Source organism: Coregonus lavaretus (assembly GCF_964263955.1).
Source record: "Coregonus lavaretus genome assembly, chromosome: 7".
Classification (NCBI taxonomy): Eukaryota; Metazoa; Chordata; class Actinopteri; order Salmoniformes; family Salmonidae; genus Coregonus; species Coregonus lavaretus.
In genome coordinates, this window is record NC_139994.1 from 47,905,288 (window position 1) to 47,932,444 (window position 27,157).

General features: G+C 44.8%; 1 protein-coding gene across 1 annotated transcript; it reads left to right on the top strand.

Moving 5' to 3' along the window:
• Positions 1 to 5,340: 5,340 nt before the first annotated feature.
• trmt10b (tRNA methyltransferase 10B) lies at positions 5,341 to 21,022 on the top strand (the record flags this gene model as incomplete). Its single annotated transcript, XM_084165810.1, is given in 8 exon segments — positions 5,341 to 5,380; positions 5,662 to 5,795; positions 5,967 to 6,073; positions 6,075 to 6,117; positions 6,251 to 6,329; positions 6,530 to 6,603; positions 6,991 to 7,114; positions 20,802 to 21,022. Coding segments are annotated over 8 exon segments (822 nt in total).
• Between the last annotated feature and the right edge of the window lie 6,135 nt (positions 21,023 to 27,157).

Sequence of the window (27,157 nt, forward strand, 5' to 3'; positions counted from 1 at the left end):
GTAACTCTATGGCAGCACCCAAGGGGCTTCAATTTTCGAGCTCTCCCCATGGATTTTGCGATGATGTAGTGTCTACATGAGTGGCAGAACACTGAGCCAATCACGGTGCAACATTACCAACCCCTACGCTCCGTATTTTCCACTGGCTTCCCCACTACCACAGAAAGCACTGAGCTAGGCTGAAACACCTGCATTTTGGAGCTGCCTTACTCAAGAAAGCAAAAAAGAGACCATGTTTGTATGCAGCTTTATTAACTTATATGTGACACGTATTAATGCCAAAATAACATGCAAAACAGGCAACAACAAATTATATATATATATATACACTACCTGTCAAAAGTTTGGACACACCTACTCATTCAAGTGTTTTGTCTTTATTTTTACTATTTTCTACATTGTAGAAGAATATTGAAGACATCAAAACTATGAATTAACCGATATGGAATCGTGTAGTAACCAAAAAAGTGTTAAACAAATCAAAATATATTTGAGTTTTGAGATTCTTCAAGTAGCCACCCTTTGCCTTGATGACAGCTTTGCACATTCTTGGCATTCTCTCAACCAGCTTCACCTGGAATGCTTTTCCAACAGTCTTGAAGGAGTTCCCACAAATGCTGAGCACTTGTTGGCTGCTTTTCCTTCACTCTGCCGTCCGACTCATCCCAAACCATCTCAATTGGGTTGAGGTCAGGGGAGCAGCCAATATAAAATATATTTTGATTTGTTTAACACTTTTTTTACTACATGATTCCATATGTGTTATTTCATAGTTTGATGTCTTCACTATTATTCTTGTCACGCCTGCTCCCGCTCCCCCTCCCTGGCCCTCGAGGGCGCCAGGCTGCCCATCATTACGCACATCAGCGCTTCAGTGGACTCACCTGAACTTCATCACGGCATTATTACCTCCCCTATATCTGTCTGTTCCTCAGTTGTGATCCCGGTGTCCGCATCTCCCAGCGTCTGACCTTACAATTCTACAATGTAAAAATAAAGAAAAACCCTTGAATGAGTAGGTGTGTCCAAACTTTTGACTGGTAGTGTACATACATTTTACATAAACATTTTACATATACATTTTACATACATGGTACTTTTATATAAAGCTATGGTATTTGTTAGTTCACTGAAACGCCACCTGATGTGGTGGAAGTTTTGTATACATACAAAAATAGCAATAGATAAAACACTAAGTCAATCACAAATGTTTAATACTACAGTATATGCAATAATTGTATATACAATTGCATTGTTTACCTCAGTAAACAGCTGCAGCTCCCATCCATACAGCAGGCAATAGGGTGAGTACTCTGGAAGTACTCTGGACGCTGCTATTGTGTGCAAAGAGAATTACCTTCAGGTTGTCCTCCCACCATTCCTGGTACCTTACAAGGGACTTTCCCATGGCAGTCTTGAGGGTCTGGTTGTTCCGTTCATCCAAACATCTACACAATCACATTATTATATTTAAGTCATTTAACAGACGTTCTTATCCAGAGTGACTTTCAGTTAGTGAGGACATACATTTTTCATACTGCCCCCCCGTGGGAATCGAACCCACAACCCTGGCGTTGCAAGCACCATACTCTACCAACTGAGCTACAGGAGGCTTACATACACCACCAGTCAAACGTTTGGACACACCTACTCATTCAAGGGTTTATCTTTGTTTTTACTATTCTTTACATTGTAGAATAGGCCTCCTATAGCTCAGTTGGAAGAGCATGGCACTTGCAATGCCAGGGTTGTGGGTTCGATTCCCACGGGGGGGCAATATGAAAAATGTATGCACTCACTAACTGAAAGTCGCTCTGGATAAGAGTGTCGCTTAAAATGACTAAAATGTAAACTGTAGTGAAGACATCAAAACTATGAAATAACGCATATGGAATCACGTACAGTCGTGGTCAAAAGTTTTGAGAATGACACAAATACTAATTTTCACAAAGTCTGCTGCCTCAGTTTTGATGATGGCAATTTGCATATACTCCAGAATGTCATGAAGAGTGATCAGATGAATTGCAATTAATTGCAAAGTCCCTCTTTGCCATGAAAATGAACTTAATCCCAAAAAAACATTTCCACAGCATTTCAGTCCTGCCACAAAAGGACCAGCTGACATCATGTCAGTGATTCTCTCGTTAACACAGGTGAGAGTGTTGACAAGGACAAGGCTGGAGCTCACTCTGTCATGCTGATTGAGTTAGAATAACAGACTGGAAGCTTTAAAAGGAGGGTGTTGCTTGAAATCATTGTTCTTCCTCTGTTATCCATGGTTACCTACAAGGAAACACGTGCCGTCATCATTGCTTTGCACAAAAAGGGCTTCACAGGCAAGGATATTGCTGCTAGTAAGATTGTACCTAAATCAACCAACGGTAAAGCATCCTGAGACCATTCATGTGTGGGGTTGCTTCTCAGCCAAGGGAGTGGGCTCACTCACAATTTTGCCTAAGAACACAGCCATGAATAAAGAATGGTACCAACACATCCTCTGAGAGCAACTACTCCCAACCATCCAAGAACAGTTTGTTGACGACCAATGCCTTTTCCAGCATGATGGAGCACCTTGCCATAAGGCAAAAGTGATAACTAAGTGGCTTGAGAACTTGTGAACATTGAGAACTTGTGGTCAATCCTCAAGAGGCGGGTGGACAAACAAAACCCCACAAATTCTGACTAACTCCAAGCATTGATTATGCAAGAATGGGCTGCCATCAGTCAGGATGTGGCCCAGAAATTAATTGACAGCATGCCATGTCCAACTAGCTCATCTTTAATAATACCAGTACCCCTCCACCTTGCTGGCGTCTGAGTCGAAGTGGCGCTCCATGCCCGTTACTGATCTAGCCACGGGCCCATCCATCTGGTCCGTCAAGAGTCACTCATCTCATCAGTCCATAAAACCTTTGAAAAATCTGTCTTCAGATATTTCTTGGCCCAGTCTTGACGTTTCAATTTATGTGTCTTGTTCAGTGGTGGTCGGGTTTCAGCCTTCCTTACCTTGGCGATGTCTCTGAGCACTGAACACCTTGTACTTCGGGGCACTCCAGGTAGGTTGCAGTTCTGGTATATGACAGCACTGGAGGATAATGGGTTCCTGGTAGCTTCACGTTTGATTCTTCACAAATCTTTGGCAGTTAATTTGCGTCTTTTTTTCTCAACACGGTTCTCGCGACCCTGTTGACTATTTGCCACAAAACGTTTGATGGTTCTGTGATCACGCCCCAATATCTTAGCAATTTCAAGAGTGCTGCATCCCTCTGAAATACTTTTTACAATTTTTGACTTTTCAGAGTCAGTTCATCTATTTTTTTGGCCCATTTCATCTGAGGAAAAGAAGCTGCCTAATAATTATACACAGGGTGTTGATCTCCTTAGGCCACACCCTCCCTCATTACACAAATACACATCACCTGATATGCTTAAATCCAATAAGCATTCCAGTTTATACAGCTTGGAGTTGGGAAATATGCATAATAATGATGAAATGGTCAAAATACTGACTTGCCTAATAATTGTGCACACAGTGTATATCCTATAGCACCACGTGTGTATATTTTCATTTAAAATGTTATTCATCTATTAAATAAATAATACTAGCACATCAAATGACGTTATTATCGTACACTAGCCTACACCCCTATCGACACAGTAAATAATATTGCCCACGTGTTTTCGACAATACGTTATCAACTCGTTATCAACAAAAAGTAATTATTTTCAAATAAACCAAATAAATTAATGTCTGTGTCGCCGCCAAGCTCTCAAATACCGTGCCCGTCTCTCACTCTATGAACGGTCACGGCTATCCAAATTCCTTGGGACGTCCCTACCCTAAACCCTAAACTATAACCCTTACCTAACACTAAACTTAACCCTTACCTAACACTAAACTTAACCCTTATCTTAACCTTTTTACATTTCTACTTGATTGAGGTAGGGACATCCCAAGGATTCCGAATAGCACGGACCCTCTGGGAAAGCCTATGAACTCTATTCGACTGAAAGCCAAGGACACAACTCTTATTGGTTGTCTGATGTAGACTACTGGGAACTGGTAACAACACAGTCTGTGATTGGCCAACAACATTTAGATATGTATACAGCGAGATAAGATAACATACCATCCCATGAGTTGTTGAGGGAAAGACATTTAAATCAAATAAAATAAAATGTTATTCGTTCAAGGCGCCAAATACAACAGATGCAAATACAACCGTGAAATGCTTACTTACAAGCCCTTAACCAACAATGCAGTTCAAGAAATAGAGTTAAGAAAATATTTACTAAATAAACTAAAGTAAAAAATAAAATAAAAAGTAACACAATAAAATAACAACGAGGGTAGAAGCTGTTAAGGAGCCTTTTGGACCTAGGCTTGGCGCTCCGGTCGATGTGAATGGGGGCGTGTTCGGCCCTCCTTTTCCTACAGTCCACGATGAGCTCCTTTGTCTTGCTCACATTGAGGGAGCAGTTGTTGTCCTGGCACCACACTGCCAGGTCTCTGACCTCCTCCCTATAGGCTGTCTCATCGTTGTCGGTGATCAGGCCTACCACTGTTGTGTCGTCAGCAAACTTAATGAGGGTGTTGGAGTTGTGCTTGGCCACGCAGTTGTGGGTGAACAGGGAGTACAGGAGGGGACTAAGCACACACCCCTGAGGGGCCCCCGTGTTGAGGATCAGCGTGGCAGATGTGTTGTTACCTACCCTTACCACCTTGGGGCGGCCCGTCAGGAAGTCCAGGATCCAGTTGCAGAGGGAGGTGTTTAGTCCCATTGTCCTTAGCTTAGTGATGAGCTTTGTGGGCACTATGGAGTTGAATGCTGAACTGTAGTCAATTAACAGCATTCTCACATGTTCAGTGAATAGCATTTATGGTTGAGATTTAATTAATAAAAATATAAACTATGCACCTTATGACTTTCATTAACACGCAGGCATCATGCAGATGTCAGTAAGGCGTTGGTATGACGACATGTTAGTTACATGTTCAATGGTAGGCGACAGCCACATGGTGGTACTGTTGCCTAGGCTGAATTTAGGCCTTTATCAACCCCCCCCCCCCTCCCCCCCAATATCGCTCGCATACAGCTATAGTTAAATCATTATTTGTGTGACAGGGTCCGCGTCTCACACGCGGCCAGGGCCAGAAGATTCCACAATACCGCCCTCTTTTGGCTTATGATATAATTTCATCAGCCCCTTTAAATAACATACATTTATTTTAAGTGTTCGATTGTCATGTTCTGTATCTTATAATGCATTTAAATCGAATACTTTGCCACTGATTCCACCATTCCATGAATGATATGGCACTGCGTTTATTTTGACATAATGTGTGCGCTTACGCCCCCTTTGTCTCACACGTTCCCAAGTAAGAAGCATCTTGATAGGTAACTGTTATCAATTTATCAAAGTTCTTTAACACACGTTATTGAATCAGATCAATTATATCGATACGAGGGACACAAATACCGATTTTAACCGGTTATTACAGTTTATAGGACGTCAAAGGGGCATGTTTGCTGGATGTTTGTGCAGAAACATAGATGAAGAGAAAGCTGAATCGTGAGCAGAAATCCGGTGATTTATATTTGATCACTGATACAGTCTACTGATTTGTACACACGCATATTGTTTTTTTTATTTGTGCAGACACTGAGGTGGACAACCCTCAGCTCAGCAAGCGTGTCATCAAGGCCATCACCAGAGAGCACCTGGCTGAAGCACGAGCCACAGGACCTGAACTTTGTGTCGACCTGAGCATGACAGACTGCATGTCACACAAGGTGGGTGTCCGTGATTTAACCTGAATCAAGTTTCAACAGGATGATTCAGTCTGATTTGGATGCCAGTCTGATTTAGATGTAATCATCAATCTTCAATGATGATTCAGTCTGATTCACGCACAATATTGCGACTAGGCCGAAGCCTGAACCATTCTCTTATTCTCCTCTCAGGAGATCAACCGACTCGCAGGTCAGATCAGGAGACTGTACGGGTCAAACAGCAAAGCGTCCAGGCCATTTAGTCTGTTCCTGACAGATCGGAGACAGGACAGCCAGCTGTGCAGAGTGTCTCCGGGTGAACGAAGGATTTCTGCACTACATGGTGAGTTCTCTATATTCCCTATATAGTGCTCTACTTTGGCCAAGGATCAAGGTGGAGGGGGGTTTGAAACAAAGCACAATACATGTTAATTCTATGCAAATATAAATATAATATATATATTATTCTTCTAAAGATGGAAATGACGGAGGAGAGCTTCCTTGACCTGTTTCCACTGGACAACGTCATCTACCTCACTCCTGACGCCGAAGAAGGTCCGATTTGAAGTAAATGTTTTGTCGGTAAATGGGCAGGGTGGAAGGACAGGGCACATTAGTGTAACAGTAGAATGTGCCATACCTTGTTAGCTCCTAAGTGAGAGAGTTGTAGGACTTATTGAGGGTTGTCTTGGGCGGGGTCTACTGCTATGAGTTTAATCCAATTGATATGTCCTGTTACTGCTTTGTTGTTTCAGCCTTGGAAAGAGTGGATGCTCACCAAGTGTACATCCTTGGTGGGCTTGTAGATCAAATCAAATCAAATCAAATTGTATTTGCCACATGCGCCGAATGCAACAGGTCGAGACATTACTGTGAAATGCTTACTTACAGCCCTTAACCAACAATGCATTTATTTCTGAAAGCATTCAGAAAGAAAGTGCATAGTAATAGTTAGATGTCAGCCTTTGCAGTGTTGTTCTGTGAATTCCTCATACCAATACTATACATGCATGGCTTTGGGGGATCTTCTGATCAGGGTCGGAGTCAATTCTATTTAGATTCCAGTCAATTCAGAACGTAGAATTTGAATTACAGTGTACTTCCTGAATTGAATGGAATTTAAATGGAATTGATCCTAACCCTGCTTCTGATTGATTATGATGTTGAAGCATTGATGGCCCAGTGATACAGTAGCCTCTCCTGTTTCTCTCTGCAGAAGATAAGCTATCTGAGGGCCAGAGAACTGAGGGTACGCACAGCACGGCTGCCCATAGATGAATACATGGTGAAGAGAACCAACGCCAAGAACTTCCACTCTAAGATCCTAGCCATTAACCAGGGTGAGTAATATGGAATAATAATGTCACGCACTGTAAGTAGTAGTAATAATCCAGTAAACTATACATTTGACTTTGCTACTATGGAGATAAAATAAAGTTTCAACAAGCAGGGTTCAAAGACAGGGTTGCACAGTCCTGTTCCTGGACAGCTACCATCCTGTAGGGGTTCTGTCACGACTTCCGCCGAGGCTGCCCCCCGTCCTGGTTCGGGCAGGCTTCAGCGTTCGTCGTCACCGGAGTACTAGCTACTGCCGATCCCATTCTCATCACTCCGCTTGTCATGTCTTGTCAATCACACACACCTGGTCCTCATTCCCCTAATTAGTATGTGTATAAGTGTTCCCTCTGTTCCCCTTGTCTTTGTTAGTGATTGTTTGTTGTGAGAGCGTGTAGCTCGGTTGAGCTACTATTCACTGTGTTTATGCCAAGGTGGATGTTTTCCCTTGTAATAGTTTTTGTTTGACGCTTGAGGCGTTTGATTTATGTAAACGGAATAAACTCTGGACTTCGGTATTTTACCTCCTGCGCCTGACTCCTTCATTCACACCTCGTCACAGGTTCACTCCAACTGTAATCTAGCACACCTGATTATAATAATTAGCTGGTTGATAAGATGAATCAGGTTCGTTACAACTGGAATCCATCCAATGACCCTAAAGAGGGTTTCTGAACAAGTAGGATTAGGAAGGGCAGTTGTTGCCACTGCACTTAACGAGAATGCTACCCAAATCGTCCACAAGGTGGGAGCAGAGTCTTTATTTGTATTTACCTGCTGGACAGGCAGAGCATCTCAGGCAGATACAGAGGGTGTGTCCCAAATGGCACCCTATTCCCTATAGAGTGCACTACTTTTGACCAAATCAACTTTATAGGGAATAGTGTGCCAATTGGGATGCACACCGAGAAATAACCTCTAAAAGTTAAGTATTTTTATTTCAGAGGTTTGTTTGTTTAAGTATTGTTCTACTTACATGCTTGAGTTATAGAAGTTACGTTTCCCCGAACCACAGCTCTAGGATCAGATTATCATATCCCCAACCCTAACCTTAACCATCAGGGGATGGGAGATATATCTGACCCTGTATCAGTGGTTATCATGCAGATCCTACTCCTGAAAACAGGTGGTTGGACCTGTCTACTCATTGGGATTTATGTGTAAAGATGATCAATTGTGTTAAATAACCTTTTTTAAAAATAAATAAATCAGTACATAGAGTGCCGGATGGAAGCAGTTTCATGTTTATGTTGTATCCCAGTAAAGCTTATTTTGTTTACCTGTTGTAAACCTTGTTAACTACGTGAATCAATAAACTTGCAAGTATTTTTCAAGATTCTTTCAAGTGTCTGTCCCTTTTAAATATCAGCATTGACATTGTATAATTAGCTGGTAGGGTGTGTAGGTGTGAGTAGGTGTGTCCAAACTTTTGACTGGTAGTGTATGTAAATGACATATTTCTGCATTTAATTTTCAATACATTTGCAAACATTTCAAAAAACATGTTTTCACTTTGTCATTATGGGGTATTGTGTGTAGATGGGTGAGAAAACAAATGATTTAATCCATTTTAAATTCAGACTGTAACAATAACATGTAGAATAAGTAAAGGGGTACCAATACTTTATGAAGGTATGTTGTATAAAATACTAATCAATAAAAGAAATCCCAAAAATAACCTCTAAAACCTCTAAAAGTTAAGTATTTTTATTTCAGAGGTTTGTTTGTTTAAGTATTGTTCTACTTACATGCTTGAGTTATAGAAGTTACGTTTCCCCGAACCACAGCTCTAGGATCAGATTATCATATCCCCAACCCTAACCTTAACCATCAGGGGATGGGAGATATATCTGACCCTGTATCAGTGGTTATCATGCAGATCCTACTCCTGAAAACAGGTGGTTGGACCTGTCTACTCATTGGGATTTATGTGTAAAGATGATCAATTGTGTTAAATAACCTTTTTTAAAAATAAATAAATCAGTACATAGAGTGCCGGATGGAAGCAGTTTCATGTTTATGTTGTATCCCAGTAAAGCTTATTTTGTTTACCTGTTGTAAACCTTGTTAACTACGTGAATCAATAAACTTGCAAGTATTTTTCAAGATTCTTTCAAGTGTCTGTCCCTTTTAAATATCAGCATTGACATTGTATAATTAGCTGGTAGGGTGTGTAGGTGTGAGTAGGTGTGTGTGTGATTATTTTTGGGATTTCTTTTATTGATTAGTATTTTATACAACATACCTTCATAAAGTATTGGTACCCCTTTACTTATTCTACATGTTATTGTTACAGTCTGAATTTAAAATGGATTAAATCATTTGTTTTCTCACCCATCTACACACAATACCCCATAATGACAAAGTGAAAACATGTTTTTTGAAATGTTTGCAAATGTATTGAAAATTAAATGCAGAAATATGTCATTTACATACACTACCAGTCAAAAGTTTGGACACACCTACTCATTCAAGGGTTTTTCATTATTTTTACTATTTTCTACACTGTAGAATTATAGTGAAGACATCAAAACTATGAAATAATGTAGTAACCAAAAAAGTGTTAAACTAATCAAAATATATTCTATATTTGAGATTCTTCAAATAGCCACCCTTTGCCTTGACAGCTTTGCACACTTGGCATTATCTCAACCAGCTTCATGAGGTAGTCACCTGGAATGCATTTTAATTAACAGGTGTGCCTTCCTAAAAGTTAATTTGTGGAATTTCTTTCCTTCTTAATGCGTTTGAGCCAATCAGTTGTGTTGTGACAAGGTAGAGAAGATAGCCCTATTTGGTAAAAGACCAAGCCCATATTATGGCAAGAACAGCTCAAATAAGCAAAGAGAAACGACAGCCCATCATTACTTTAAGACATGAAGGTCAGTCAATACGGAAAATGTCAAGAACTTTGAACGTTTCTTCAACTGCAGTTGCAAAAACCATCAAGGGCTATGATGAAACTGGCTCTCATGAGGACTGCCACAGGAATGGAAGACCCAGAGTTACCTCTGCTGCAGAGGATAAGTTCATTAGAGTTACTAGCCTCAGAAATTGCAGCCCAAATAAATACTTTACAGAGTTCAAGTAACAGACACATCTCAACATCAACTGTTCAGAGGAGACTGTGTGAATCAGGCCTTCATGGCCGAATTGCTGCAAAGAAACCACTATTAAAGGACACCAATAATAAGAAGATACTTACTTGGGCCAAGAAACACGAGCAATGGACATTAGACCGGTGGAAATGTGTCCTTTGGTCTGGAGTCCAAATTGGAGATTTTTGGTTCCAACCGCTGTGTCTTTGTGAGATGCGGTGTGGGTGAATGGATGATCTCCGCATGTGTTTTTCCCACTGTAAAGCATGGAGGAGGATGTGTTATGGTGTGGGGGTGCTTTGCTGGTGACACTGTCTGTGATTTATTTAGAATTCAAGGCATACTTAACCAGCATGGCTACCACAGCATTCTGCAGCGATACGCCATCCCATCTGGTTTGGGCTTAGTGGGACTATCATTTGTTTTTCAACAGGACAATGACCCAACACACCTCCAGGCTGTGTAAGGGCTATTTGACCAAGAAGAAGAGTGATGGAGTGCTGCATCAGATGACCTAGTCCCGTGTAGCTCAGTTGGTAGAACATGGCGCTTGCAACACCAGGGTTGTGGGTTCGATTCCCACGGGAGACCAGTATGAAAAAATGTATGCACTAACTGTAAGTCGCTCTGGATAAGAGCATCTGCTAAATGACTAAAATGTAATGACCTGGCCTCCACAATCCCCCGACCTCAACCCAATTGAGATGGTTTGGGATGAGTCAAAATGCAGAGTGAAGGAAAAGCAGCCAACAAGTGCTCAGCATATGTGGAAACTCCTTCAAGACTTTTGGAAAAGCATTCCAGGTGAAGCTGGTTGACAGCATGTCAAAAGTGTGCAAAGCTGTCATCAAGGCAAAGGGTGGCTATTTGAAGAATCTCAAATATAAAATACATTTTGATTTGTTTAACACTTTTTTGGTTACTACATGATTCCATTTGTGTTATTTCATAGTTTTGATGTCTTCACTATTATTCTACAATGTAGAAAATAGTAAAAATAAAGAAAAACCCTTGAATGAGTAGGTGTGTCCAAACTTTTGACTGGTACTGTAAGTATTCACACCCGAGTCAATACTTTGTAGAAGGACTTTTTGGCTGCAATTACAGCTTTGAGTCGTCTAGGGTATGTCTGCATCAGCTTTGCATACATCTATTTAATCAAATTTGAATTCAGGCTGTAACACAACAAAATGTGGAATAAGTCAAGTGTTACGAAGGCACTAGATTGCACATGAACTAATCATTGTGTAGTATAGTCTTGTTGCCAAAGTGAGGTTGCAGGAATGGACTCCTTCCTATCACTACAAAGATGTTTCATTCTTACTTTTCTTCTGCATTAATCAAATATGTATAGCCTGAAGACTTAAGAGACTGATAAGATAAACATTTACCCGACACCCAAACAATCGTACGCTCTTCGAGTGTGTTACTTTATGCAGCTGCTGCTTCCTCCCCACTTATCTCCACTTTGAATGAACATTCCAAAAAATGAGGACATGATCAACATGTTGTACAAACTTCTTTGTCTAGGGTTACTATAAAGATATTGAAGTTTTAACAAGTAGTAATAACAAGTAGCAATAACTGGGTAATAATAATATTACTGGTTAATACAGTAGTAGTAACCAGAAAATGCCCTCTTTATATTATATTAAGCAGCTTTTGTACATCTTTTCATATCATATTCAAATGACCACCTCCTTTGTTTTGATAGCTCTGGCTTGATAGGACAATCCTTTGTCTTTCTTCTTTTTCAGTTTTTTTGTTGCAACACTTCAACTCAAGTTAATAACAACTGCTGAATCGCATTCTAAGCTGACATATGGAATTGTTTTAAGAAGGTCATACCATGGATCATTTAGCTATTTGATTTAGAATTTTAGGACCCCTTTAGGTATCCCCAAAAAATATAAAAAAATGATTTGATAAAATAATACATTTGGCCTTTACTGCTATAGCCCATAGAAACGCATTGAATAACACATTCATAAAATGTCCAAAAATAAATAAGGAATAAGGTTTTGAAGTGTATGTCTAGGAGATATAAGAAAGCTCAGGAAATATTTTAAGCCCTCACATATTTAACCCCTTATTTTTGTTGGCACAAAACTACCTCCATACTATCATTAATTTGTATGGGTTACCTTTAGACGAGTCCCGTGACACTTCTTGGGGTCGTCACCCCATTCTATTCACCTAATTTTCAATGGAAATATGGGCAGGGTCTGTTTAGTTTTTTTTTTGGGGGGGGGGACTTCTGGTTAAGCACTTCCGGTCAATAGTTTGTAGCTAGCTAGCTAACTAACTAACTAACTAACTAACTAACTAACTAACTAACTAACTAACTAACTAACTCGCTATCGCTTCTCACAACTTCCCAAACATGGATTCACGCAAAATGGGCATTTTATGTTCGGTAAGGGGATGCCACAATAACTGGCAGAAACGGAAGCTGTTCATGGAGCAGGAGTGTTTTGACCACCAAACTTTTTTGAGGAGGGAGTGCAGTTGTGAGGCACCTTTCGATTTGCACTCCTAAGGACGAGGAGTCTCTTCGGCATTGTCTCAAAGCATTGAACTTGAAGAAACCACCAAACCGACCCTGTGTGTGTTCTGATCACTTCGTGAACAAGAGGCCAACTGAAGAGCATCCTTTCCCTGAGAAGTGGTTGGGCTATGATGCTACAGTACAGACCACAAGGCAACATCTCATCAGGACATCAACACATACAGGTTGCTGTTAGCTAGCTGCAACTCGCTACCTATCGTCACAGATGGGGTGTCCTGAATCAGGCAGAAGTTAGCTAGCTTAGCTAACTATGTTAGTAGTAGGTAGCCACTCCTTAGTCCTAACATACTGTAGCTAGCTAACTGTTGCTTTGCTTACTCACTTAGCAACAGTGAGGGAAAAAAGTATTTGATCCCCTGCTGATTTTGTATGTTTGCCCACTGACAAAGACATGATCAGTCTATAATTTTAATGGTAGGTTTATTTGAACAGTGATAGGCAGAATGACAACAACAAAAATCAGAAAAATGCATGTCAAAATTTGTAAATTGATTTGCATTTTAATGAGGGAAATAAGTATTTGACCCCTCTGCAAAACATGACTTAGTACTTGGTGGCAAAACCCTTGTTGGCAATCACAGAGGTCAGACGTTTCTTGTAGTTGGCCACCAGGTTTGCACACATCTCAGGAGGGATTTTGTTCCACTCCTTTTTGCAGATCTTCTTCAAGTCATTAAGGTTTCGAGGCTGATGTTTGGCAACTCGAACCTTCAGCTCCCTCCACAGATTTTCTATGGGATTAAGGTCTGGAGACTGGCTAGGCCACTCCAGGACCTTAATGTGCTTCTTCTTGAGCCACTCCTTTGTTGCCTTGGCCGTGTGTTTTGGGTCATTGTCATGCTGGAATACCCATCCACGACCCATTTTCAATGCCCTGGCTGAGGGAAGGAGGTTCTCACCCAAGATTTGACGGTACATGGCCCCGTCCATCGTCCCTTTGATGCAGTGAAGTTGTCCTGTCCCCTTAGCAGAAAAACACCCCCAACGCATAATGTTTCCACCTCCATGTTTGAGGGTGGGGATGGTGTTCTTGGGGTCATAGGCAGCATTCCTCCTCCTCCAAACACGGCGAGTTGAGTTGATGCCAAAGAGCTCGATTTTGGTCTCATCTGACCACAACACTTTCACCCAGTTCTCCTCTGAATCATTCAGATGTTCATTGGCAAACTTCAGACGGCCCTATAAATGTGCTTTCTTGAGCAGGGGGACCTTGCGGGCGCTGCAGGATTTCAGTCCTTCACGGCGTAGTGTGTTACCAATTGTTTTTTTGGTGACTATGGTCCCAGCTGCCTTGAGATCATTGACAAGATCCTCCCATGTAGTTCTGGGCTGATTCCTCACCGTTCTCATGATCATTGCAACTCCACAAGGTGAGGTCTTGCATGGAGCCCCAGGCCGAGGGAGATTGACAGTTATTTTGTGTTTCTTCCATTTGCGAATTATCGCACCAACTGTTGTCACCTTCTCACCAAGCTGCTTGGCGATGGTCTTGTAGCCCATTCCAGCCTTGTGTAGGTCTACAATCTTGTCCCTGACATCCTTGGAGAGCTCTTTGGTCTTGGCCATGGTTGAGAGTTTGGAATCTGATTGATTGATTGCTTATGTGGACAGGTGTATTTTATACAGGTAACAAGCTGAGATTAGGAGCACTCCCTTTAAGAGTGTGCTCCTAATCTCAGCTCGTTACCTGTATAAAAGACACCTGGGAGCCAGAAATCTTTCTGATTGAGAGGGGGTCAAATACATATTTCCCTCATTAAAATGCAAATCAATTTATAACATTTTTGACATGCGTTTTTTCTGGATTTTTTTGTTGTTATTCTGTCTCTCACTGTTCAAATAAACCTACCATTAAAATTATAGACTGATCATTTCTTTGTCAGTGGGCAAACGTACAAAATCAGCAGGGGATCAAATACTTTTTTCCCTCACTGTAGCTAGCTTGAGGGCAGCCCATCTGATACAGTGTTGCTGTCACGGTTCAGACAGACGACCAGAGGACCACAATTGCGTCACACCAGAAAGTTTATTAAAACTTAAGGGAAAAGGGAAGTAGGGAGTGAATGAAGGCTCCAGGGGTAACAGGGATCCCGTCCAATGTGCTGGGTCTGTGCCCCCCCCAGTGGCAGCGATGCGTCCTAAGAAGCCGGTGGTGGGTGGTCCAGAAGTCCTGGGGGGGGGAGACACAGACACAACAGGGCGGAATGAAACAAGGCAGCAGTACAGTTCAAGGGAAATCCAAAATACGTAGTAGCAAGGCAGAAGGCTGGTCAGAGTTACCGGGATTGAAGAGTAGTCAGGAGTCGTTATGGCAGAAGCAGGTCTGGATCTCCTGGGGCAGAAGAGTATCCAAAAATCAGGCAGGTCCGGGGTCACAAAACCAGGGTGAGCCAGAAGCGCGAGCAAACAGGTTCCGGGTGTGAGCTTTGCAGACGATCTGACACCGGAGAGCTGAAAGACAGGGCCTTAAATACTGGGAGAGGTAGTGGGTAATGCAGCGCAGCTGGCAGAGTAATAGAGCAGAGCAGAGCAGGGACAGGTGGAGCTAGTTAGGCTGAGTAGAGAGAGTGGTGAGCAGAGTGGAAGAAAATTAAGGTGGTAACCCGGTGGAGTGAGAGGCTCATGACAGAACCCCCCCCCCAAGGGACGGCCCCAGAAGTCCCAAGAGCAACACCACGCCGGGCGGGAGGAGGGGAGCCGGAGGAGGGCTAGAACTCCTCCGAACGGTCCGAGTGAACCTCCTCATCCTCGGAGGAAGCCGGAGGGCCGTGGTCGGGAGATGGGACAGGTCCCGAGACAGGATCAGGCACAGGACAGGAAGCCGAGCGGGCAGGACGGTTAGGGACCCCTCTGGGGCGGCCCCTACGGATTGCAGGTTGATCAGGATGCCGTTGGTGGAAAGCGGTGATGAGAGTCCTATCCACAATCCGACTAGCTGGCACCCAGGTCCTTTCCTCAGGTCCATAGCCCTCCCAGTCAATGAGGTACTGGAGACCCCTACCCCTCCGTCTGGACCGAAGCAGGCGGCGGACGGTGTAAACCAGACCACCATCGACGAGCCGTGGAGGAGGAGGACAAGGCGCCGCAGGGACCAGCGGACTCTCATGGATGGGCTTAATCTTAGACACATGGAAAGTGGGGTGCACCCTCAGGGAATTAGGCAGTTGGAGCCGGACAGCAGTTGGGCTAATCACTCTTATGATAGGGAATGGGCCAATGAACCGAGGTGCCAGCTTCTGCGACTCCACCCTGAGTGGCAGGTTCTTCGATGACAACCACACCCTTTGACCAACATGGTAGGTGGGAGCAGGAATTCTTCGACGGTTGGCCCCGGTAGTGTAGCTGGCAACGGATCTGAGGAGTGTGGCTCGGGCTTGTGACCAGGTGCGGCGACATCGACGGGCAAAAGCAAGTGCAGATGGGCAAGTAACCTCCTCTTCCTGGCTGGCAAATAGAGGAGGCTGGTATCCATAAACACATTGGAAAGGGGACATACCGATGGCAGAGCAGGTCAGAGAATTGTGTGCGTACTCCACCCATGTCAATTGCTGCGACCAGGAGTGGGGGTTGCGTGAAGTCATGCATCGCAGTGCCTTCTCGAGCTCCTGATTAGCCCGCTCTGACTGCCCATTGGATTGGGGATGGAATCCGGAAGTCAGACTGACTGTGGCTCCCAGCAGGTGACAGAACTCCTTCCAAAAAGCGGAGGAGAATTGTGGACCACGGTCAGAAACTACATCCTTTGGCAGTCCGTGGATCCGGAAGACGTGTTCCAGGACCACCTGGGCGGTCTCCTTGGCGGTTGGGAGCTTGGGGAGGGGAATGAAGTGTGCCATCTTGCTGAAACGGTCAACAATGGTGAGAATGACGGTCATGCCACTTGAAGGGGGCAGCCCCGTGACAAAGTCAAGGGCGATGTGAGACCAGGGACGTCTGGGCACAGGCAGGGGCTGCAGCAATCCGGCTGGGGGCTGGCAGGACGACTTGTGTTGGTTGCAGATGGGGCAGGCTTGGACGAATTCCCGTACATCCTTTCTCAGAGAGGGCCACCAGAACCTCTGGGCGAGCAGGTTGTAAGTGCGGGTGGAGCCAGGGTGACACGCTAGGCGGGAGTCATGTCCCCACTGAACGACCTGGGACCTCAGGTCTTCGGGGACAAAAAGGCGGTCAGCTGGGCAAGTGCTGGGACCTGGCTGGTTACGGAGAGCCTCCAGCACCTGTTCCTCAACAGCCCAGGTCAGAGCTGCAACGATGCAGGGACTTGGCAGAATCGACACTGGGTCCTTGGAGGGGGTGTCATCCTTCTGGAATTGACGGGAGAGGGCGTCTGGCTTGGTGTTGCGTGATCCAGGCCGGTATGACAGAGTGAAATTAAACCTGGTGAAGAACAGGGCCCAGCGGGACTGCCTGGAGTTCAACCGTTTGGCCGTGCGGATGTACTCCAAGTTCTTATGATCGGTCCAAACGAGAAATGGAATGGTGGACCCCTCCAGCCAGTGACGCCACTCCTCCAAGGCAAGCTTCACAGCCAGCAGCTCACGGTTCCCTATGTCGTAATTGCACTCAGAGGGGGACAACCGACGTGAGAAAAAGGCACAGGGATGGAGCTTCCTATCCTCCGCAGCCCACTGAGAAATCACAGCACCAACTCCCACATCCGAGGCGTCCACCTCCACAATGAATTGCCGGTCCACATCAGGCATCTGGAGGATGGGAGCGGAGGTGAACCTCACCTTGAGGGTACTGAAGGCTTTGTCGGCTGCTGGGGTCCAGGTGAAGGGTTGCTTGGTGCTGGTTAGAGCAGTGAGAGGGGCAGCAACGGTACTGTAGTTCCGGATAAACTTTCTATAGAAGTTAGCAAACCCCAGAAACTGTTGCAGCTTCTTTCTGTTCTCCGGAACTGGCCATGAAGTGACTGCTGATACTTTGGCAGGATCCATTTGGATACTTCCCTCTGCCACTATGTACCCCAGGAAGGCCACTGTCTTGACGTGAAACTCACATTTCTCTGCCTTGGCGTAGAGGGAATTCTCCAGAAGACGATGAAGGACTTGCTGGACATGGCGGGTGTGTTCAGACAGGTTTCTGGAGTAGATTAAGATGTCATCCAGGTAAACGAAGACAAACTTGTTTAACATGTCCCGCAGTACATCATTCACTAGAGCCTGGAACACAGCAGGAGCATTGGTGAGGCCAAAAGGCATAACCAGATACTCGTAGTGGCCTGTTGGTGTATTGAATGCGGTTTTCCATTCATCTCCCTCCCGGATCCGCACTAGGTGGTAAGCGTTTCTGAGATCCAACTTGGTAAAAACAGTGGCTCCCTGGAGCAACTCAAAAGCAGAGGTGAGCAGAGGCAGAGGGTAACGGTTTTTCACTGTGATGTCGTTGAGTCCCCTGTAGTCGATGCAGGGGCGAAGAGATCCGTCCTTCTTCCCCACAAAGAAGAAGCCAGCACCAGCAGGAGATGAAGATGAACGGATTAATCCTGCGGACAGAGAGCCATTGATGTAGTCCTCCATGGACCTTCTTTCAGGAGCAGACAACGAATAAAGACGACCCTTTGGAGGGGCTGTTCCAGGGAGGAGGTCGATGGCACAGTCGTACGGTCGGTGAGGGGGCAGAGATGTGGCTCTTGCTTTGTTAAACACCTCTCTGAGACCATGGTAGCATTCTGGGACATTGGAGAGGTCAGGAGCGGAGTTAGTAGGTACTGGCCGAGGGGGTAGTGCGGCAGCAAGCAGGCAGGTACGGTGGCAGTCCTCTCCCCACTCCCTGATCACCCCGGTCACCCAGTCGAGCTGAGGGTTGTGCCGGCGGAGCCATGGGTAACCCAGGATGAGGGGTTGGCCTGGAGAGGGGAGCAGGTGAAACTGGATAGTTTCTTGATGGTTACCGGACAGACCCATCGAGACCGGGGCCGTGACATGAGTGACCGATCCGAGTAAGTGTCCGTCCAGTGCCCGGGCAGGAATAGGAGGTGTCAAACGGAGGTTCTCCAGTCCCAGTTGGCGTGCCAGCTTGATGTCCATTATGTTGGCTTCGGCGCCAGAATCCACCAGAGCAGCCAGGGTGTGAGTTGAGTCAGAGAGGCGGAGGTGAACTTGCAGCAGGGGTTTGCGGTCGGAGGACTGGATGGTCATTGAACTCAACCGGACTCCCCCTATGCCCGGTGAGCTTCGGCCCTTTAAAGGGCAGGTTACCACACGATGTCCATCACCTCCACAATAGAGGCAGAGGTTTGAGGTGAAGCGGCGCTGGCGCTCTGCAGGAGTGAGAGAGGCTCGCCCAATCTCCCTAGGCTCAGACTGATCAAGCTGACCAGGGTGAGTGGCAGTAGATGACAGGAGCCCAGTCGGATCTCTCCGAATGCCGGTAGTAGGTGGACCTTGGCGCCCCCTCTCACGACGACGGGTCTGTATCCTTCTGTCGATCCTGACAGTCAGTGCGATGGCTTCATCAAGAGTGGAAGGCAGTTCATGGGAGACCAACTCGTCCTTGATATAGTCAGCCAAACTATGGAAGAACGCGTCCACCAACGATGGTGTGTTCCAAGAACTTCGTCTAGCCAGGGTTCGGAAGTCGATGGAATGGTCTGCGACTGTACGTCTGCCTTGTCGAATACTGAACAGTTCACGAGACGCCTCTGCGGTTGGTGAATCCAGGTCAAACACCTTCAGCATCTCCTCAGCAAACAGGTCGAAGGTTGCACATGCGGGGGTCTGACGTTCGAACTCTGCTGTTCCCCAGAGTCGAGCTCGGCCCGTCAGGTGAGTGATGGCATACCCAACCTTAGCCCCCTCCGTGGCGAAGGTCCTTGGCTGCAAGGAGAACTGAAGTCGGCAGCTAGTCAGGAATGGCCGGACCTGGGTTGAATCGCCGTTGAACCGCTCGGGGTTTCCAATCTTGGGTTCCGGAGCAGCGGCTGCAATGACCGGGGCAGGTAACTCGGGGGCAGGGCTGGTGGGCAGACTGGCTGGGGTAAGGTTGGTGAGGAGTTGAATGATCATGGCGAGTTGTTGTTGCTGCTGCTGGAACTGCTGCTCATGCTCATCGGTTTCCATGTCGGGGAAAGTGTGCGCTGAGTCCATAATGGTCAGATCGTACTGTCACGGTTCAGACAGACGACCAGAGGACCACAATTGCGTCACACCAGAAAGTTTATTAAAACTTAAGGGAAAAGGGAAGTAGGGAGTGAATGAAGGCTCCAGGGGTAACAGGGATCCCGTCCAATGTGCTGGGTCTGTGCCCCCCCCAGTGGCAGCGATGCGTCCTAAGAAGCCGGTGGTGGGTGGTCCAGAAGTCCTGGGGGGGGGAGACACAGACACAACAGGGCGGAATGAAACAAGGCAGCAGTACAGTTCAAGGGAAATCCAAAATACGTAGTAGCAAGGCAGAAGGCTGGTCAGAGTTACCGGGATTGAAGAGTAGTCAGGAGTCGTTATGGCAGAAGCAGGTCTGGATCTCCTGGGGCAGAAGAGTATCCAAAAATCAGGCAGGTCCGGGGTCACAAAACCAGGGTGAGCCAGAAGCGCGAGCAAACAGGTTCCGGGTGTGAGCTTTGCAGACGATCTGACACCGGAGAGCTGAAAGACAGGGCCTTAAATACTGGGAGAGGTAGTGGGTAATGCAGCGCAGCTGGCAGAGTAATAGAGCAGAGCAGAGCAGGGACAGGTGGAGCTAGTTAGGCTGAGTAGAGAGAGTGGTGAGCAGAGTGGAAGAAAATTAAGGTGGTAACCCGGTGGAGTGAGAGGCTCATGACAGTTGCTAGCTAACTAGCCTAGCTAGTTAGTCCCTACATTGTTAGCTATCCAACAACTTCTATCTGACATTGTCTCCCCCATGCCATGATTATCCCCATCATTGTTGGCATGCCACTGGTGATGCTCATGAAATGTCTAACAAGCTAAATTATTAAACGTTAAAGTGTTTTTCTTTTTTGTTTGTTTACCTAACCATGACCAATAGGCTGTCTGTGTATTTAATTTTTATAAACTTGTGGTCTCTCTTATGTTTGTTTGACAGATGAAGACAACTGTGGTGATGCAGAGTCTGATCCGAGTGTGCCAATGCCACCGCAGCATAAAGATGCTGATACTCAATGGGAGGTCCCAGCACTGACTGATCACAGCTACGTGTCAAGAGAACCAGTCATCAAGTCCAGCTGCAACAAACAAACCCAATGTGGTGGTGCAGAGCCATTGAACCACATCATCCTGAAGAATGATACTAGCTCAGTGTTGTAAACTGGCCTTACTCTTAGTGTTTCCTTTGACCATGTAGCATTTCTGTAGAAATTCTACACGAGTAACTTCAAAATGCATATCACTGATCAGATACTGATAACCTTGATGAAGCTGAAGCTGAATCTACTCCAGGGTGATCTTGCTGAACACTTTGCTGTGTCCCAGGGAGTAGTGAGCAGAATCCTTTCCTACTGGATTGACACAATGGAGGAGCACATGAGGATCTACATTCCATGGCTGCCGAGGGAGACAATCCAGAACACAATGCCTCAGTGCTTCAAAGAGAATATATACACTACCAGTCAAAAGTTTGGACACACCTACTCATTCAAGGGTTTTTCATTATTTTTTACATTGTAGAATAATAGTGAAGACATCAAAACTGTGAAATAACACTTATGGAATCATTTAGTAACCAAAAAAGTGTTAAACAAATCAAAATATATTTTATATTTGAGGTTCTTCAAATAGCCACCCTTTGCCTTGATGACAGCTTTGCCCACTCTTGGCATTCTCTCAACCAGCTTTATGAGGTAGTCACCTGGAATGCATTTAAATTAACAGGTGTGCCTTCTTAAAAGTTAATTTGTGGAATTTATTTCCTTCTTAATGCGTTTGAGCCAATCAGTTGTGTTTTGACAAGGTATGGGGGGTATACAGATGATAGCCCTATTTGGTAAAAGACCAAGTCCATATTATGGCAAGAACAGCTCAAATAAGCAAAGAGAAATTACAGTCCATCATTACTTTAAGACATGAAGGTCAGTCAATCCAGAAAATGTCAAGAACTTTGAAAGTATCTTCAAGTGTAGTCGCAAAACAATCAAGTGCTATGATGAAACTGGCTCTCATGAGGACCATCACAGGAATGGAAGACCCAGAGTTACTTCTGCTGCAGACGATAAGTTCATTAGAGTTACCAGCCTCAGAAATTGCAGCCCAAATAAATGCTTCACAAAGTTCAAGTCACAGACACATCTCAACATCAACTGTTCAGAGGGGACTGTGTGAATCAGGCCTTCATGGTCGAATTGCTGCAAAGAAACCACTACTAAAGGACACCAATAATAAGAAGAGACTTGCTTGGGCCAAGAAACACAAGCAATGGACATTAGACCAGTGGAAATGTGTCTTTTGGTCTGGAGTCCAAATTGGAGATGATTGGTTTCAACCGCCGTGTCTTTGTGAGATGCGGTGTGGGTGAACGGATGATCTCCGCATGTGTAGTTCCCACCGTAAAGCATGGAGGAGGAGGTGTTATGGTGTGGGGGTGCTTTGCTGGTGACACTGTCTGTGGTTTATTTAAAATTCTAGGCACACTTAACCAGCATGGCTACCACAGCATTCTGCAGCGATACGCCATCCCATCTGGTTTGGGCTTGGTGGGACTATCATTTGTTTTTCAACAGGACAATGACCCAACACACCTCCAGGCTGTGTAAGGGCTATTTGACCAAGAAGGAGAGTGAGGGAGTGCTGCATCAGATGACCTGGCCTCCACAATCCCCCGACCTCAACCCAATTGAGATGGTTTGGGATGAGTCAGACGGCAGAGTGAAGGAAAAGCAGCCAACAAGTGCTTAGCATATGTGGGAACTCCTTCAAGACTGTTGGAAAAGCAATCCAGGTGAAGCTGGTTGAGAGAATGCCAAGAGTGTGCAAAGCTGTCATCAAGGCAAAGGGTGGCTATTTGACGAATCTCAAATCTCAAATATATTTTGATTTGTTTAACACTTTTTTGGTTACTACATGATTCCATATGTGTTATTTCATAGTTTTGATGTCTTCACTATTATTCTACAATGTAGAAAATAGTACAAATAAAGAAAAACAGTTGACTCACCCTACTTGTAGACTAGTTGAATGCCAATGCCATCCTCTTTCATGTCTATGGCTCTGTCATACAGTAATCTTTTAGTTTTTGTTGTCATAGCTAAAATGCTTGCAAGCCTAACTTCCTCACATGGGCAACAATGAACCAGCTAAGTTAGCTAGTTAGGTAGCTAGCTAGTTATCATGAGCCTACTAGTCTACATCTAGGTCAGGACAGCCCACAGTTGAGCTCAGCTCAACGCTAATTGGCAAATTATTTTATACTTTCTTTTATCAAGGGAGGCCAAATGCTTGCTGGCATCAATCAATCAAATGCTAAGGTGGCAACATGTCATACTTGTTTCGTTTGGTCAAGACAGCATCAGATACATGGTCTACACATACTGAGACAGAGGGGCGCTGTTTCCCACACTCTGATGCTTTCTCGGGTTAGATTCAGCCACTTGCGATTTGAAGGGAAATGATAAAATACAGAGAGAGGAAAGATAAAATAATGTATCATTTTTATTGGTCAAATATTTTGGGAAGCCTGGCTTCCCTTGGCATCCATGAATACACACCACTGATAATATAGCCAGGTATGTTCATCATGTAGCTATGTAGCCATGCTATTAGTATGTTCATTATCTAGCTATGTAACAATGCTATTAGTATGTTCATTAGCTGATTAATTTGTACCTTGAACAGCATTGAGAAGTGTAAAGTTATTGTCCAGATTTTAGCCAACCGGGTTCAAGGATTCACCAACACTTTTTCTCTCTCCCTACTCTCACAGTTATGAAAACTTAGGACACTAAAGAGGCCTTTCTACTGACTCTGAAAAACACCAAAAGAAAGATGCCCAGTGTCCCTACTCATCTGCGTGAACGTGCCTTAGGCATGCTGCAAGGAGGCATGAGGACTGCAGATGTGGCCAGGGCAATAAATTGCAATGTCCGTACTGTGAGACGCCTAAGACAGCGCTACAGGGAGACAGGACGGACAGCTGATCATCCTCGCAATGGAAGACCACGTGTAACAACACCTGCACAGGATCGGTACATCCGAACATCACACCTGCGGGACAGGTACTGGATGGCAACAACAACTGCCCGAGTTACACCAGGAATGCACAATCCCTCCATCAGTGCTCAGAATGTCTGTAATAGGATGAGAGAGGCTGGACTGAGGGCTTGTAGGCCTGTTGTAAGGCAGGTCCTCACCAGATATCACCGGCAACAATGTTGCCTATGGGCACAAACCCACCGTCGCTGGACCAGACAGGACTGGCAAAAAGTGCTCTTCACTGACGAGTCGCGGTTTTGTCTCACCAGGGGTGATGGTCGGATTCGCGTTTATCGTCGAAGGAATGAGCGTTACACCGAGGCCTGTACTCTGGAGCGGGATCGATTTGGAGGTGGAGGGTCCATCACGGTCTGGGGCGGTGTCTCACAGCATCATCGGACTGAGCTTGTTGTCATTGCAGGCAATCTCAACGCTGTGCGTTACAGGGAAGACATCCTCCTCCCTCATGTGGTACCCTTCCTGCAGGCTCATCCTGACATGACCCTCCAGCATGACAATGCCACCAGCCATACTGCTCGTTCTGTGCATGATTTCCTGCAAGACAGGATTGTCAGTGTTCTGCCATGGCCAGCGAAGAGCCCGGATCTCAATCCCATTGAGCACGTCTGGGACCTGTTGGATCGGAGGGTGAGGGTTAGGGCCATTCCCCCCAGAAATGTCCGGGAACTTGCAGGTGCCTTGGTGGAAGAGTGGGGTAACATCTCACAGCAAGAACTGGCAAATATGGTGCAGTCCAAGAGGAGGAGATGCACTGCAGTACTTAATGCAGCTGGTGGCCACACCAGATAGTGACTGTTACTTTTGATTTTGACCCCCCCCCCCCCCTTTGTGGAACTTGTTCAGTTTATGTCTCAGTTGTTGAATCTTGTTATGTTCATACAAATATTTACACATGTTAAGTTTGCTGAAAATAAACACAGTTGACAGTGAGAGGATGTTTCTTTTTTGCTGAGTTTAGTTGCAAGGGATATGGGACTAAATATGATCCTTTGGACAACTTTACACTATAAGTGAATTTGTCCAAATACTAGCCTAAGTCTTATGATTTTCGTCAAATGGACAGACTAGACTAGATACATAAAGTGCTTTTATGCTTAAATGTTAAAACAGATTTAAATGAAAATAACCTCATAAAAGATGATATTCTGTACTGTCGCCTCATATTCATCACTTGATCTCAAATCCAAAATGCTGGAGTATAGAGCCCAAATTAAAATTGTAGCTTCACTGTCCAAACAGTGGTGAGGAGTGGACATTGTCGGCTTTATTTCTTGCCTGAGATGTTTTCATTTGTAATAACATACTTATCTCCTGTTTTCTTTTTATGCTTGATTATTTCATTTGCTATCTGCATCATTAGTTTTTTATCCTCTCCTGAACTCTTTCCAAGGCAGACCTTATAGCCTTTGGTCCACAGACGGCAACACCTGTTTGAGGTGAGTGTCTTTGAAAAAATATATATTTGAGAAGTAATGAAGGATTTGTTTGCCAAGTCCAGTGACTCCCTTTTTTTTTTTGTCCAGGTGAGATTTGTGTTGAAGTTGTGGGTGAGTGGGTCTTCCCAAATTGGCTTTCTTGAGGGGAGGCATATCTTTAGTGGGTTGAAGAGGTCCTTGTGGAGCGACAGGAGTGGAGCATTGCAGACTTTTTCAATAATTTTGTGGGTTATTGCGAGTCTCTTGTGGGTTATTGCGAGTCTCCAGATATGTGATGTTTGCCAGGACAGGGAGCCAGGGAAGTGGGGTCGATTGTAATGTGCCAGACAGTGATGATGATGTGCAGGGTTAAAGTTAATTCAATTTCCGTGTTGTGTTGCAGTATAACGGCCTGTTGCAAACAGAATGGATGATTTGGATTGGATTTTTAAACACAGGCTTCCTTCTTTTCACTTTGTCATAAAGCCCAGTAATGTGGAGTGAATGCAATGTTGTTGGTCCTCTGTATTTTCTTATATTGTGGTGGCAGCATCATGTTATGTGCATCCTTTTCACCTTTTGACCAGCAGCGACTGTGGTGTTTGTCAGCTAGCTAGCTAACGTTAGCTACAACTTAAGCCCCTCTGACCTCAAGAGTAAGTAACATAACAGACCATGATAAGTGGCTAGTTTCATAAACCATCGTGTGTAACTTAACTTAGCCATTCATGCACATGCTGTCTACTGTCTCTCTCTATGTCTTGTGTTCAGAGTAGACACTACACATTTTGTCCTCTTCTCTCAGTCTCTCTCTCTCTCTCTGATAGTCTTGACCATCTCAGAGCAGTCATCAACCCTCGTCTCTGTGCCAAGACCTTCGACTCTCCTCTCCTTTAGAGTGAGTTACTAATATTTATATTACAACTTGTAGTTGTTATGCAGTTGCTTCTCGAGTATAATCATTCACATGTTGTTTTTCTCTCTCTCCTACATTTACATTTACATTTTAGTCATTTAGCAGACGCTCTTATCCAGAGCGACTTACAGTTAGTGAGTGCATACATTATATATATATTTTTTCATACTGCCCCCCCCCGTGGGAATCGAACCCACAACCCTGGCGTTGCAAACGCCATGCTCTACCAACATCCCCTGTCGGCCATTCCCTCCCCTACCCTGGACAACGCTGGGCCAATTGTGCGCCGCCCCATGGGTCTCCCGGTCGCGGCCGGCTACGACAGAGCCTGGATTCGAGCCAGGATCTCTAGTGGCACAGCTAGCCCTGTGATGCAGTGCCTTAGACCACTGCACCACTCGGGAGAGAGAGAGTCTTGAAGTCTTGAACATACAGTGGGGAGAACAAGTATTTGATACACTGCCGATTTTGCAGGTTTTCCTACTTACAAAGCAAGTAGAGGTTTGTAATTTTTTTTCATAGGTACACTTCAACTGTGAGAGACGGAATCTAAAACAAAAATCCAGAAAATCACATTGTATGATTTTTAAGTAATTAATTTGCATTTTATTGCATGACATAAGTATTTGATCACCTACCAACCAGTAAGAATTCCGGCTCTCACAGACCTGTTAGTTTTTCTTTAAGAAGCCCTCCTGTTCTCCACTCATTACCTGTATTAACTGCACCTGTTTGAATTCGTTACCTGTATAAAAGACACCTGTCCACACACTCAATCAAACAGACTCCAACCTCTCCACAATGGCCAAGACCAGAGAGCTGTGTAAGGACATCAGGGATAAAATTGTAGACCTGCACAAGGCTGGAATGGGCTACAGGACAATAGGCAAGCAGCTTGGTGAGAAG